This window comes from Schistocerca serialis, chromosome 5 (genome assembly GCF_023864345.2).
Source record: "Schistocerca serialis cubense isolate TAMUIC-IGC-003099 chromosome 5, iqSchSeri2.2, whole genome shotgun sequence".
Lineage (NCBI taxonomy): Eukaryota > Metazoa > Arthropoda > Insecta > Orthoptera > Acrididae > Schistocerca > Schistocerca serialis.
In genome coordinates this window covers 469,609,348-469,625,446 of record NC_064642.1, presented here as the reverse complement: position 1 = coordinate 469,625,446, position 16,099 = coordinate 469,609,348, and the positions used below count along the sequence as shown (strand labels likewise).

The window sequence follows — 16,099 nt, the reverse complement described above, 5'->3', positions numbered from 1 at the left end:
TTGGAAGTCCCATATAGAAATATTGAACCAGGTTGCCTCTATAGCGGTCCATAATTGCGAAAGTTTTGTCGGTACAGGATTTTGTTGACGGGCTGGCCTCTCGAGTATGTCTTGTAAATGTTGGATGGGATTCGTTATCTGGGTGGGCAAATCAAGCGTTCCAATTGTCCAGAATGTTCTTTAAACCAATCGCGAACGATTGAGGCCCGGTGACACTGCGCATTGACATCCATAAAAAAACTCCATCTCCAAGTAGACGAACATAACCATTTACAGTCAATGATCGATTCATTTTGGCCAGAGAACCCACCCATTTCATATAAACACAGCCCACATAATAATAGAGCAATAAGCAACTTGCACTGTGCCTTGTTAGCACCTTGGGTCGATGGCTTCGTGGGGTCTGCGCCACACTCTAAACGTACCATCAGCCCTTACCAACTGAAATCGGGACTCATCTGACCAGGCCAGGATTTTCCAATCGTGTAGGTACCTACCGATGTGGTCAGGAATCTAGGAGAGGCGCTACAGGCAATTTCGTGCTGTTAGAAAAGCTCGCTTCGATCGTCCGCTACCATAGTCCGTTAACGTCAAATTTCGCAGTCCTGCGCTAACGGATGCATTCTGCGGTTACTTCACATAGTGTTTCTTGCCTTTTAGCACTGACTACGCAGACGCTGCTGTCCTCGGTCGTTAAGTGAGGGCCGTCGGCACTGCGTTGTCCATGGTGAGAGTTAGAGCCTGAAATTTGGTGTTCTCGGCATACTCTTTACAATGTGGAACTCGGAACATTGAATTCCCTGAAAATTTCACAAATGAAGTGTCCCATGCTTCTAGATCCAACCATCATCCCGCGTTCAGAGTCTGTTAGTTCCCAACGTGCGGCCTTAGCAGTGGCTCTGGCTCTGTGCACTATGGGACTTAACATCTGTGGTCATCAGTCCCCTAGAACTTAGAACAACTTAAACCTAACCAACCTAAAGACATCACACACATCCATGCCCGAGGCATGATTCGAACCTGCGACCGTAGCAGTCGCGCGGATCCAGACTGAGCGCCTAGAACCACTAGACCACCGCGGCCGGCCCTTAGCAATGTTGGAAATCTTTTCACACGATTCACGTCAGTACAAATGATAGCTCCGCCAATGCACTGCCCTTTTATACCTTGTGTACGCGATACTACGGCTATCTGTATGCGCATATCGCTATTCCATCAAGTCATCTCAAAGTATCTGTTCTTCTCTTACAAACTCACCTATCTATTCAGGGAAAAGAGCAACGGTCTAAAAACTATGAGGGGCCAGCCTGTACCTCATTCAAGAGGTACAATTATTGCAGTTATCCGCACTTTCACAATATCAATAACACTGCAGGGAAAGGATGTATAAATTCTAAAATAAGTGTGTGACAAAGCTGTTTTAGCGAACAGTAAAGAAGTCTCTAGTGGATAGTAAAAATAGCTCAAACTTTAGTTTAGGATAGACGGAAGTTAAGACAAATTTTTGACAATAGCAACCGCGGTAGTACCCCAAGCAAGTGTTTCAGAGCCATTAGTGTTCACAACATAGCCGCGCGGGGTAGCCGCGAGGTCTAGGGCACCTAGCACGGCCCGCGTGGCTCCCCCTGTCGGAGGTTCGAGTCCTCCCTCGGGCATGTGTGTGTGTGTGTGTGTGTGTGTGTGTGTGTTCGTGTGTGTGTGTGTGATGTCCTTAGTGTAAGTTAGTTTAAGTTAGGTTAAGTTGTGCTTAAGCTTAGGAACCGATGACCTCCGCAGTTTGTTCCAATGAGACCTTACCACAAATTTCCAGAATTTCACAACATAAAGAGTGAGCCAGAACTCCGCAGACAAACTTTCACAGGTGGTAGTATGGACCAAAACAAGAAAAAAGCGACTATTAAAACATGGGCTCTAAAATGCACACCATAACAGGTATGAGCACTTGTTCAGTAGAAGAGATGTGTCCTACAGTAGCGAAGATGAACAGATGCCTATAGCTCTTAAGGCATACAGTTTATATATGTTTATGAGACTCTTCTTTGTTTTGGTCTAATCTTTCATCTCTGAAAGTTTGTCGGTGAAGTTCTGGTTCACCCTGCATGTAAATGACCAAGTAGATATCGTCGGAAGGTCTCTAAGACTGTCTACGTTCATCCTATTCAGATGGCCAAACCACATCAGCTGTTTTTGTTGGATGTCGTCTCAGATATTCCTATCCATTTCCATCCTTTGTCGGATTAGTCATCCAGCGTAGATCATATTCATTTTGTGTTAATACAATCTGGTCATCTGAAGAAACCCCACACACTGCTACAGACTCTTATTCACCTCCAATTCTTACTCCCGCAGTGCTATTTTCACTTAATTTCCTAACAGTCTGTAGCAAGCTTTGTGTTAAAACGTGAAGATATACCTCCAACAGTACTAGAGGGACTGTAGAAGGTAAAAACTGTAAGGGACGACAAAGATTGCTTTCTTTATGGTAATTTCATCCTCTCGACTCATATGGTCAGGGGTGGGCTGTTAGCAGTACAACATCCTCTGTTCGGCCAAGAGGTTTTAAAAATATAAAGAATACAAAAATAAGTATTATTAAAATGTGAAAAATTTACAATGATTTTTAAAAACTGTAAAAAATTGTATTTTGTTTCCTTTTACGTAAAAACAGTAAGACTTGTTTAGAAATAATGTGAAATGATAAAAAGTTAAACAATGCACTTTCGTCTAACAGCTGAAGGATTTCCATTGGGAGAAAAGGATTCAGGGAAGAGAGAATGTGCTCTATAGAGCTGAGGGTAGAAGGAGTGGGATAGGTAAAGGTAGTTAGGGAAGAGGGAGGAAGGGGAGGGGGAGCCCAGATGTGGAGTGGGATATATGAAGAATTGTAGCTGGTAAGGAGGATAGATAGCGGGGCAGATCTTCTTGTCTAGGATTGGAAGTCGACTGAAGTTGTGCTGGGTAGAGAGTGTAGTGTGTGTAGGGGCGCGGTGGCACACCAGGACTGGTGATCTCAGGGGAAATAATGGGGTTTTTGGAATCTAGTTTGCGAATAGTGTAGGATATGCAGAGGTGTTTGATAGGGGCAATGAGGGGTGGAAATTTTATGAGATGGTAGAGGATCCGCGTGGAGGAATTAGCGAGGCGATGTGCACGACGTTCAAGGATTTTGAGGCACTTATACAACTTTGGTGGGGTGGACACTCATGCGATATTAGTATAGGAAAGGACAGGTCGGATCAAGGATTTATAACAGTGGAGGATTGTAGTAGGATGTAATCCCCACGTTTGGACAGTTAGTATTATAGTTTTATTCGTGGGTTTTCATTTTGCTGATTAATGGGTAGGGTTTCCATGTTATTTGCTGGACGAACGTTAGTACAAGGTATTTTAGCGTGTGACGGAATGGAACACATCCAACAGTTGAGGGTGTAGGGTGCTACTGTGAGATGAAGATGCTGCAACAGGTGAATAATTCGTGAAGGGCAGTATCAGACCAGTCAGAAGACTGACGACCCAGAGAACAAATAACCACCGGTATGCAAGCACTCCGGGGTTAATATAAGCTCTTCTGTTTGTTGCAGCCTCGGTGGACAGCAGCACGGGGTGCGAGGCGGCCATGCAGTGCGCCGGCCGCCTGGGTCTGGGCGTCGAGTGCCACGACAGCGTGTGTCGCTGCGGACCCGGGAGCCACTATCTGCACGGCAGCTGCCGCCGGTCCGCAGGTCAGTGCCCACACCTCTAGTTTGTTCCAAACAGCGTATCTAGCTACCAACCTCGACCAGATGGTATTCACTCGGAAGCACTGAGAAAACTAGCACTGCAGATCACCCCGTTCCTAACAAAGTTACTGAACGATGCCTTACGGCTAGGCAGTGTACTTACAGTACAGAAAACCTCCAAAGCAGTCATTATTAAGAAATCAGCGTGCAGTGTCTGCGTAAGCAGAAGAAACTAGCGATCAAAGTCCGAAAACAATTTATTGGACTCTTCAATTAACCAAAACAAATTCTCCAAGTATAACACCATCACAAAACAGTGATCCGTCTTCGAATCACAACTACATACAGGAATAATATAGAAAACAACTGAAATAAATTCCTACTAGTCTCCGCCAGAGACTTCTCCGATACACCAAGCCTAATCCAGAGATCAGCGAGAAGATCCAAGCCGGGCTCCCGGTGCGGCAACTATCCACGTCTGCTGGCGGTCGATGAACTACCGATGTGCGGCCGAGCGCCGGCCTTTATGGCCCCTGGTGTCTTTGCTGTGTTGTTGTTGTTGTTGTTGTGGTTGTTGCTGTGGCCTATCATCAATATTGCCTGTCGGTTGTGTAGTGCTTCGGTGTGCCTGCGAGGCGAGCAACCCGCGGCTGCAGGCTGTCAGTTTGGTTGCTGATACTCTAGGCGCCGTGATGTCTGGTGGAGAAGGCCACAGCACAGCGGACCGGGATCCTTCAGATTCAAAGACTTACAGGGCAATATGGCTAATAAACATCCTAGCAAAGATTCAAGAGAAGCTACTATGTAACCCCTTGCAAACACACAAATCTCTCAGGGGTATGAGCCAACACCAATTTGTTTTCAGATCTGGCAGATCGATAGATGATGCCATTAACCAGGCCCTACACATAGCTAATACTACAACACGGAAGCCGCGCGAGGTAGCCGCGCGGTCTTGGGCGCCTTGTCACGGTTCGCGAGACCTTCCCCGTTGGAGGTTCGAGTCCTCCCTCGGGCATGGGTGTGTGTGTTGTCCTTAGCGTAAGTTAGTTTAATTTAGATTAAGTAGTGTGTAAGACTAGGGACCGATGACCTCAGCTGTTTGGCCCCATAGGAACTTACCACCACCACAACACAGAAATACGCCATGGCAATAATGATTGACATTGCCGGGGCATTCGATAATCTCTGGTGGCAATGTTCCAGAGATTAAGACATCTGGAGGTAGCGCAATCACTGTACAACAGTTTCCTAGACTACTCTAAAGACAGAGCAGTCGAATGGCATATGGACAGCCGGAAAGTAATTAGAACAATCGCCAAAGGCTGTCCTCAAGGGTCGATCTGCGGCCTCATCTTCTGGGACATAACAATCGAAGCCCGCCTACAACTTCTGGACGGGGATGACAGGTCAGACGGCATTTTCGCCTACGCAGATGACCTATTAGTTGTAGTCACTGCAAACAACAGAGCCCAGTTAGAACAGAAAGCCAGTTGAATACTACAAACAATTACACAATGGTGTCAAAACAATAAACTCAGGATAGGCGAAAACAAAACAACATACACATTACTGAGAGGATCACTCCAACGGAATCCTTCAGTTAAAATTGGGGACACAAACACCGAACAAGCACACGTGACGCGCTATCTTGGGTATACATTAATGAAAAATTGAATTTCCACGAATACATAAGGCTAACTACAGGAAATGCAGAAAAAATACTACACAAACTGGTGAGGCTAAAATTAACAGTACAGACAACCTCTACCAGTTATACGGACATACCACTGTGCGCTCTTCGAATCAGTACTTAGCTTCGCAGCTAGCACGTGGGCACTAAACTGAAACTGGTCACCAATAAAGCATCAGACTGACGAGGGCAGAGAAGTGTTCTAGTTAGGCTGTCTCGAGCATTCGGTACCACCTAAGTGGATGTACTGTGTGTGGTGCTCGGAATATCCCCCTTAGATATCACGATCAAATATAGAGCTGCAAGATCCTGGTTATAGATGGGGAGACTAGATAAGGTACACACAATAACTGGTGTGCCGATAGAGACAATGCGTCACCTTAAAAGTTGGCGTTTGGATACATGGCAAGATGAGTGGGCTGTGATAAGGGAAGTAGACTGTTCGGCTTCCTTCCCGACATACGGAAGTAGTTGAGAATGAAACATATCGATCCCAGCCGCGGTATGGTAATTTCTTAACCGGACACGGACCTTATCCCACGTACTTGAACCGGGTGAGTCTGAGGCAGACACCTATGAGCACATGCGGTGAAGATTCACCCAGAACACACTTTTTTCTGCGGGCAATAGGCGAACAATATACATACGCTACACTTAGACTACACAGAAACAGACGTAGATATACACAGCAATGAGAGGCGAAGAACAATGGGCACAATTAAACGTACTGACAAACAGTATTTCAAAAGAAACTCATGAAGAGTACCTGCGGGTACGACATAAGAGACATGGCTGTACGCAACGTAACAACAATCTCCAGAGGGTGGACAGCGATACCCACAGTGTCAGTGGAAACAGTGACAATGAGGAGGAACAGGAGGAGGAAGACGAGATGTGACAGTAAATAAGCATAACGTGCTGGCGATCTAGCCAAGAAATCACCAAATGCTGTAAACGGATGAGCACCTAAGGTTAATGCTTAGGGTTACTAATACATAGAATTAGCAATACTAATTCTCTACTAGTTGCCATTTGTGTAAGTGTGTGTGTGTGTGTGTGTGTGTGTGTGTGTGTGTGTGTGTGTGTGTATCTGTGTGACTGGCGGTCAACAGCTCGAAGAAACCATTCCGAGGTATTCACCGTCAGTCACAATCGGTGACGGAACTAACAAATCTCTCTTCTATCATATTATCATTTTATATTATTCCCTAAAAAACAACAAAATTTTATTTGTATTTCAATCTTAAATTATTGTTATTCTGAAAAGTATTATTCTTTGTAAAACAAAAGAAAAGAAAACTGTAAGAAGATGGAAAACGAAAATTGTAAAATGTACGACCTGTTTCAAAACATCAGGTAACAGGTCTATAATTTGGCAGTAAATAAATAAAAATAAGTTCACAGTAGACGTCAGAGACAGGAACGCAGGCATGAGCAATGTTGACAGAGTAGAGGAAACCAGTGAGAGGGAAGATTCCTGTGATGGGGAGAGGCGGTGTGAATAGACGCCAGTAGTTCCACTGGTGAGAGACTGAGTGTCGCGATGTGATGCACGAGATAGGTAGCCACGGTTAGAAAATGCTTGAACATTGCGCCACAAGTAGCGGAAAGCCGCGCGGAGTAGCCGCTCGGTCTGAGACTCCCTGTCACGGATTGCGCCGCCCCTCCCTCCGGAGGTTCGAATGCTCCCTCGGGCATGGGTGTTTGTGTTCTTCTTAGCGTAAGTTACTTCAAGTAGTGTGTAAGTCTAGGGACGGATGACCTCAGCAGTTTGGTCCCTTAGGAATTCTCTCACACAGACACCTAGTAGTGTAAAACATTGTGCCATCAGTGAAGTGTTGTGTACGTTGTATAGTAGCATGTCGATGGAAGGCAATGGAAACCTCGTAATTTCATTTTGTTGAATTTTGTAGGAGAAGGAAAAACGGTTTCTTAAAAATAGTGGTTAAGATAACGTGCATCTGTAAAGGATGAACATTAATAAAGCAGCAGGAACGAGGTCCTGTCCCGAAATGTAATAAAAAAAGGTCTCATGAACATGAGCCCGGAAATGCATCGTTGCCACGGCAGATGGCGCTGACGAATGACAGTACCTCTGACTATGTACCGTCTGTTCCGTGTGTGCTGCAGGTGGTAGGGGTAGTACCGGTTGGCTTGCAGGGTATACATAATCGTACTTTGGCTTACGCTATGTTGGTGGGCCACTTGCCTGGAGCTTGGGGTTCGACTCAACATCCTGTAGAGCCCAGTCCTCCAAATCTGGTGTACACACAGTCCGCTACCTCTTTGCACGTTCGTACGCCTGAATGGACTCAAGATCACACAAACGCCCAAAGAGGGCTTGAAATGTTGTAAGAGGTTTTTGCTGTCTGTGAGTGTACATGTTTGTGTGTAGCCGTGCTGCCTCTCGACCGTTTCCATTTGCTCGGCCACACATAAACACCATCTCGGCTTGCTCCTGAAATTAACAGCGGACCATTCTACTCCTTACAGCATGCTGCGTCAATTACACAGCCGGCAACACTCCAGAAATACACAGTACGTCGTCAGAGGGACTGTCATTCGTCAGCGCCTTCTACCGTGACGATGATGCATTTCCAAACAAATTTTCATAGGATCTTTTTTCTTCCTTTTCCAATCAGGAATCCTTCCCTGCAGTTGTGGGCTTTATTAATGTTCACCTTGCATATCAGAAGCCTAGTTGACAGATTAGAGAAATCCAAGCATTTTCAAATCTCTTTTATGATGGAGTTACTGGTGACTGTAATCACGAGGATTTCACAGACGAGGTGTTCATTACCTACTTCTTGTAATGTAATTTCGAATACTTTAATAAATAATAATAATAGTAATTTAACATATAACAAAAGCATTTGACACGCTGCCAGACCGCATACTGTACGAACGTACGGATAAGCTCCCAGGCAAGTGAGTGGCTCAAAGACTTCTTAAATAACAGAGCCTAGTCCATTCCTCTCGACGCCAACTGTTCATCAGATGGTTCAAATGGCTCTAAGCACTACGGGACTTAACATCTGAGGTCATCAGTCCCCTAGACTTAGATCTGCTTAAACCTAACTAACCTAAGGGCATCACACACATCCATGCCCGAGGCAGGATTCGAATCTGCCACCGTAGCAGCAGCGCGGTTCCGGACTGAAGCGCTTAGAGCCGCTCGGCCACAGCGGCCGGCTGTTCAGAGACAAGGACCTGTGATAGGCAAGTGTGATAGGACCGCTATTACTCATTATGCAAGTAAATAACTTTACGGACAGGGACAGCACGAGTCTGCTGCTGTTTCTGGATTATACGGTGTTGTACGAGAAGGTGCTGACGTTGAATGAGTGTAGGAGAATAGAAGTTGATTTACACAAAATTTCTTATTGACGTGATGAGTGACAGCTAGCTCTAAATGTGGAAAAGTGTACATTAATGCAGATGAATGGGAAAAATAATCACCTAATGTTTGAAGACAGCATTAGTACTAGTAGTGTGCTGCTCGACACAGCAACGTTGATTAAATATCTGGGTGTAAAATTGCAAAACTATATCAAATGGAACGAACATTCTACTGGTGAAGGCGAATGGTTTATTGGAAGTAGTTTAGGACTTTCTGGTTCAAATGTACAGGAGACATCCTATACAGGGTGTTACAAAAAAGTACGGCCAAACTTTCAGGAAACATTCCTCACACACAAAGAAAGAAAATATGTTATGTGGGCATGTGTCCGGAAACGCTTACTTTCCATGTTAGAGCTCATTTTATTACTTCTCTTCAAATCACATTAATCATGGAATGGAAACACGTAGCAACAGAACGTACCAGCGTGACTTTAAACACTTTGTTACAGAAAATGTTCAAAATGTCCTCCGTTAGCGAGGATACATGCATCCACCCTCCGTCGCATGGAATCCCTGATGCGCTGATGCAGCCCTGGAGAATGGCGTTTTGTATCACAGCCGTCCACAATACGAGCACGAAGAGTCTCTACATTTGGTACCTGGGTTGCGTAGACAAGAGCTTTCAAATGCCCCCATAAATGAAAGTCAAAAGGGTTGAGGTCAGGGAGAGCGTGGAGGCCATGGAATTGGTCCGCCTCTACCAATCCATCGGTCACCGAATCTGTTGTTGAGAAGCGTACGAACACTTCGACTGAAACGTGCAGGAGCTCCAGCGTGCATGTACCACATCTTGTGTCGTACTTGTAAAGGCACATGTTCTAGCAGCACAGGTAGAGTATCCCGTATGATATCATGATAATGTGCTCCATTGAGCGTAGGTGGAAGAAACTAAAATGAGCTCTAACATGGAAATTAAGCGTTTCCGGACACATGTTCACATAACATCTTTTCTTTATTTGTGTGTGAGGAATGTTTCCTGAAAGTTTGGCAGTACCTTTTTGTAACACCCTGTATAACACTAGGGCGACCAATTCTTAAGTACTGCTCGGGCGTCTGAGAACCTCACCAGGTCGTATTAACGGAAGATATCGAAGTACTTCAGAGACGAGGTCCTAGATTTTTTATCAGTAGGTTCACTTAATAACTAGATATTATGGAGATTCTTTGGGAACTGAAATGGGAATGTCTGGATCAAAGGCGACTTTCATTTCGAGGAACTCTACTGACAAAATTTAGAGAACCGGTATTTGAAGCTGACTGCACAACGATTCTAGTGCCAACGTAAATTTTGCGGAAGCATCAAGAAGATAACAGAAAGTAGGACTTGCATGAAGCCACGTAACAATGGTTTTATCTCACTCTGTTTGCGATTGGAACAGAAACGGAGCCGGCCGTTGTCGCCGAGCCGTTCTAGGCGCTTCAGTCTGGAACCGCGCAACCGCTACGGTCGCAGGTTCGAATCCTGCCTCGGGCATGGATGTGTGTGAAATCCTTAGGTTAGTTAGGTTTATGTAGTTCTAAGTTCTAGGGGACTGATGACCTCAGATGTTAAGTCCCATGGTGCTCAGAGCCGACACAAACAGAAATGCTTAGTACTTGTACAACTTGTCCTCCACAACGCACTATACGGTGGTTTGCGGAGTATGTATGTAGATGTAGATATGGAAATGACCTTTCTGGGCCCGCAGAAATCGTATGACAATGTTCCTAGAATATAATTATGAGAAATAATGAAAATGACCTATGCGAGAGAAAAATGGATTAACCAGGTTAAAAAGTTACACAAGAACACAAAAAAAAAACGAATATAGGAAACAAGAGCACCTGAAATATTTTCGTTGATAAAGGTCTAAAACAAGGTTGCGGATTGTCATCTGTTCTGTTTAACACACTACTGGCCATTAAAATTGCTACACCACGAATATAACGCGCTACAGACGTGAAATTTAACCGACAGGAAGAAGATGCTGTGATATGCAAATGATTAGCTTTTCAGAGCAGTCACACACAAGGTTGGCGCCGGTGGCGACACCTACAACGTACTGACATGAGGAAAGTTTCCATCCGATTTCTCAAACACAAACAGCAGTTGACCGGCGTTGCCTGGTGAAGCGTTGTTGTGATGCCTCGTGTAAGGAGGAAAAATGCACACCATCAAGTTTCCGACTTTGATAAAGGTCGGATTGTAGCCTATCGCAATTGCGGTTTATCGTATCGCGACATTGCTGCTCGCGTTGGTCGAGATCCAATGACTGTTAGCAGAATATGGAATCGGTGGGTTCAGGAGCGTAATACGGAACGCCGTGCTGGATCCCAACGGCCTCGTATCACTAGCAGTCGAGATGACAGGCATCTTATCCGCATGGCTGTAACGGGAAGTGCAGCCACGTCTCGATCCCTGGGTCAACAGATGGAGACGTTTGCAAGACAACAACCATCTGCACGAACAGTTCGACGACGTTTGCAGCAGTATGCACTATCAGCTCGGAGACCATGGCTGCGGTTGCCCTTGACGCTGCATCACAGACAGGAGCGCCAGCGATGGTGTACTCAACGACGAACCTGGGTGCACGAATGGCAAACGTCATTTTTTTCGGATGAATCCAGGTTCTGTTTACAGCATCATGATGGTCTCATCCGTGTTTGGTGACATCGCGCTGAACGCACATTGAAAGCGTGTATTTGTCATCGCCACCATACTGGCGTATTACCTGGCATGATGGTGTGGGGTACCATTGGTTACGCGTCTCGATCACCTCTTGTTCGCAAAGACGGCACTTTGAACAGTGGACGTTACGTTTCAGATGTGTTACGACCCGTGGCTCTACCTTTCATTCAATCCCTGCGAAACCCTACATTTCAGCAGGATAATGCACGACCGCATGTTGCAGGTCCTGTACGGGCCTTTCTAGATACAGAAAATGTTCGACTGCTGCCCAAGCCAGCACATTCTCCAGATCTGGTCAATGGTGGCTCTTCACAATACGCCAGTCACTACTCTTGATGAGCTGTGATATCGTGTTGAAGCTACATGGGCAGCTGTACCTGTACACGCCGTCCGAACTCTGTTTGACTCAATGCCCATGCGCCTCAAGGCTGTTATTACGGCCAGAGGTGGTTGTTGTGGGTACTGATTTCTCAGGATCTATGCAGCGAAATTGCGTGATAATGTAATCACATGTCAGTTTTAGTATAATATATTTGTCCAATGAATACCTGTTTATCATCTGCATTTCTTCTTGGTGTAGCAATTTTAATGGCCAGTAGTGTATTTTTCTGGAATAGTCATTGAATGGCTGCTGCAGGAAGTGTTCAGGTATGGGAATCAGATTGGTGACGACGCTCTTCATTTTTTTTTCTGGGGATGGCCAGGCAACATATTCTCAAGACGAAGATGATTATGGAATACATGCTGAGAAATGTTAAAGAAGAGCATAGCAAATGGGATTTGGGAATAAATCTGGACAAGGCGGATTCTATGTGTAAGGGACAGGATTTGATAAAAATTGACGCAGAGAGAGGGTAAATAATATTCTGTAGAAGCGAAAGAGAGCTTTGAACGGGATAATATGAAATAATAATATTCGGCAAGACAATAATAAAATGATATTTCACAGTGTGGTGGAGAATATGATTCTAAAAGGAGCTGATATGTGGTCTCATACAAGAAAAAATAGCGTGAAAATTAGAACAGAGCAAATGGACTGTGGGAGAAAATTTCTGCAGTTAACCAGGTAAGATAGGTTACGAAACGGGAAATATGCATGCTAATGCAGATAACGTACTCCATAACAAAAACTTCGGAGAACAGATCGCTTGAGAGGTACGGGTAAGTGCGGAGAACCATATGTGACCAAGGAAGGTTTTAAATTGGCAGCCGCTCGGAAGAAGACGGAGAAGATCCCCAGCATTAAGATGGGAAAAATACACACAGGAAGCAATGGAAACAGGAATCTAAGATCTTATGATAGGAATGAAAGATGCCTTTGGAAGAAAACGGCTAACTGCTAGCGGGGGAGAAAAATATTACGTTAGTATCAAGTAATAGGAAGATATATTCATCTACAAAGAATTGTGGCTATTCAATTGTTCGGTGAGTCGCGCAATACCTAGACTACAAATTATAATTACAGTATTAAAATCTTTAATCTAAAATGGGTATAATCAGATACTTTACTTATGGATTCCGTAAGGAGTTGCGTTGGTACGAAACAGAAAGAACCACACACTGGCCGCGGGCTATTTATAGTAGAGAATACAAACGGTCCATATTTGCTAAGTGAAGATCATATCCCGCTATGCGCAGGAAAACTCGAAAACATGCGAAGGTAGGCAACTATGAGAAATCCACATTCGAAGCAATGTAATACATTTATCTTTCTTTTCAGTTTCATTACTTATTTTCGTTGTATACTGTTTCTAATTTATTAAGATTTTTAAACACACTTGCTGTGGTTTTATAGTATAAATTATTATCATTGTCACAATTAATAATTAAAACTGTTGAACAGAGAATTTTCAGTGTATTGTACGACCTGCTGTAGACCTACATAGTGGAGTGGAATGTAGGAACTGACAGTTATAAAGTGTATTTATGACGAAAGCAAAATTCATATTGGATGTCTTTCACATTGTTTTAAAAAACATAAAACATAAAAGACCACTGTATTTTCACCTTCAAGAGATAAGATATTTTTACAAAGTTATTGATTCAAATTTTTTCACGAATTTAAATTATTATTTATGTGTAGTGTAGTATTCTTCTTTGTCCCGGTGCTGTAAAATCTCAATCATTTTTCAGTTTTAGATTCTTGGGCTCTTCTTGTCGAAGGACACATGTAGCAAAAACGCTGATGTGAAAAAACCTTCTAGCTACCTTCTTAATACCGTGTTGGTCCACCTTTCATAAATAATAGAAGTGCAACTCTGTTTGGCATGGATTCGACAAGTTCTTGATATGTTTCTGAAGGTATGAGTCAGCAGATGCCTAAGCACAGATCTCACAATTCTCGTAAATTACGGGCTTTTGGTTTGTGGACGCGGAGATGCCGCCTGGAAGCATCACATATGTTTTCCATGGGTGCAGATCAGGCTGATTTCGTGGCCATGCACCTCAAACCACTGTTCTCCGATTCTGCCCTTGTGACGGGGCCAGTTATCCAGTGACTTTTCAGTTCACTACCCGGCCTGGTAAGTGGCAACACCTGCTGGTCACTGTAGTTCGAAATCTAGTCATCTGTGGATTTCCCATTGCCTACCGTACAAGTAGTGTATGTGTAAAGGAGATAGCAGACAAGCTGCTAGTGCAAGCACTTACACACTGCAGCTCGTGCATTTGGGGTCCCCAGCAAACAGCCATGACAACGGACATCGAATGAATTAGCAGATCAATTTTTTGCGTAGATATCTACTGCAATTGCCGTTATAATCAATTATTATTCGTTAAATCGTCTATAGCTTACTACAATGAAAGTCTATTTCTCAGCAGACGCGATATTGCTTATATTTATAAAGCATCTTCTGTGATCATTCTGGGAATATGGGTACTAGTATGTCTCTCCATTTAGGTATTTATAGACGAAAAACAGTATTTCCTTGCAAAATTGGAGTGCAATTTATTCACAGCGTTTTTTACATCTTCTTTACATATTTTGCAAACCACAGCATTTTCATTCATTGTTATCGGTGAGTTTCGTGAGAACAATGTCTCCTTTGTTCCAAAGATTCGCAGTTATCTCTTTAATAATTCGATGTGTGCTGCACAGGCCATATGAAATTGTAAAGCTCGTGAATCTTCGGAACGAAGGTAACATTGTTTCGCCAAGCCCAAGCCCTGTTAATTAAAGCTGAAGAACGAGAATGATGCCAGAGCCCACAAGGTTTTTTTTTTTTTTTTTACGATGATGAACATATAAGTGAAACTGGAAAGAAAACATCTGATATTCGTACGAAGAGCCCACGCTATCTTCCGTAAAACGGGTTGTGATATATACACGTAGAGGAGAAGGGAAAGTAAACCATTTGTTTTCAGCCTCTTTCTTTTGTTTATTTCCTTCAGAAAGCGAAATTTAGCTTCATGCTTCAGAATCAGTCATCACTATTCGCAAGATACGAATACGTGAGTGAAACACCATGCCACGGAAAGATGACTGACCCGATCTCAGTATTTTAGAGTATACGAGGGGAAGGCCCGTAACGATCACAACGTTTGGGTACCATTTAATAAAGTAACCTTAGTCAGGTTCGTAATAGATGATTCGTTTTGTAAACTAATAACATCAATACAGTGCAGTCCTTGCACCTTTCAACAAAATACTTTTTGGACAAATTTGAAATAAATGTTCACTCAGCTGACAAAAATGTATTCTGAGTATTGCGCCTCGTCATGATGTAAAAAATTGTACAGTGACCTTCTTCTCTGTCTGTTCACCAGTTTCCACCTAAAGCTGAAAAACCCATTCGAGAAAAGTGTGGACATTCTTCACCTAATGTTTTCAGTGATGGTACTTCAGCGAATAATATAAATGAGTCCGTAAATATGAGATCATAGGCTATGGTCAACTTTTTACGTTTTACAGGTCTAGGGGAGCAGTGCACGGAAAGTGATGATTGCTTCGACAATTACGCGACTCACACCTTGACGTGTGCCAGTGGAGTCTGCGCATGCGCCGACGGTGCCTACGACCGCTATGGCTCTTGCAGGCTGAAAGCAAGGGGTAAGTCAGTGTGCAGTTAATTTCATTTCTTACCTCCTCATTTTCTCCATTCCTGATGTAATATTTGGATCACAAGATGAGCAGGTATATACAGCATTCCAGGTGTAATTCTTTCTCTGAAATTTTGCTTGCAAATTAGCTGTTCGATAGCCACGTGTACCTAAATTACGTAAAACAAATTGTTAAGATTTGTTTAGCGATTACGTAGATCTTCCCGGCGTAGTAAATATTGATGCTCTTGAAGGGCATGCCGCCGTATTTCATCGTCCTGACGACATGATATTTCGACGGTGCAACTGGCCGCCGTCTTCAGATGAGATTGCAGGTGCATAGTGACGCCGGATCTGAGGTAACATGAGGCACGGTGGCTCCTTTATACCCTAGAATAGGTCTCTGGGCGTGCGCGAGCAGTGGGACGGCTGCCTTCTTCGAAGCAAAAGCGATTAATCTCAAATTAAGGTGGTTATTTCTTGCATCTAATAAAATAGGATTCCACAGATTGCCTAAAGGAAAACCTTCATCTCTGTCAATAATCTCATCGGACAGTCGTATTTCGATGGGTTCCTAAA

The 16,099-nt window shown here is 43.8% G+C and overlaps 1 protein-coding gene across 1 annotated transcript in view; it reads left to right on the top strand.

Annotated features, from left to right (window-relative positions):
- The window catches only part of LOC126482005 (multiple epidermal growth factor-like domains protein 10), a 146,702-nt gene that overhangs the window by 28,393 nt on the left and 102,210 nt on the right, over nucleotides 1–16,099 (top strand). The window contains exons 3-4 of the mRNA XM_050105972.1: nucleotides 3,582–3,722; nucleotides 15,393–15,530. Of these exons, the coding sequence (XP_049961929.1) occupies nucleotides 3,582–3,722; nucleotides 15,393–15,530 (279 nt within the window). The remainder of the gene's footprint in view (nucleotides 1–3,581; nucleotides 3,723–15,392; nucleotides 15,531–16,099) is intronic.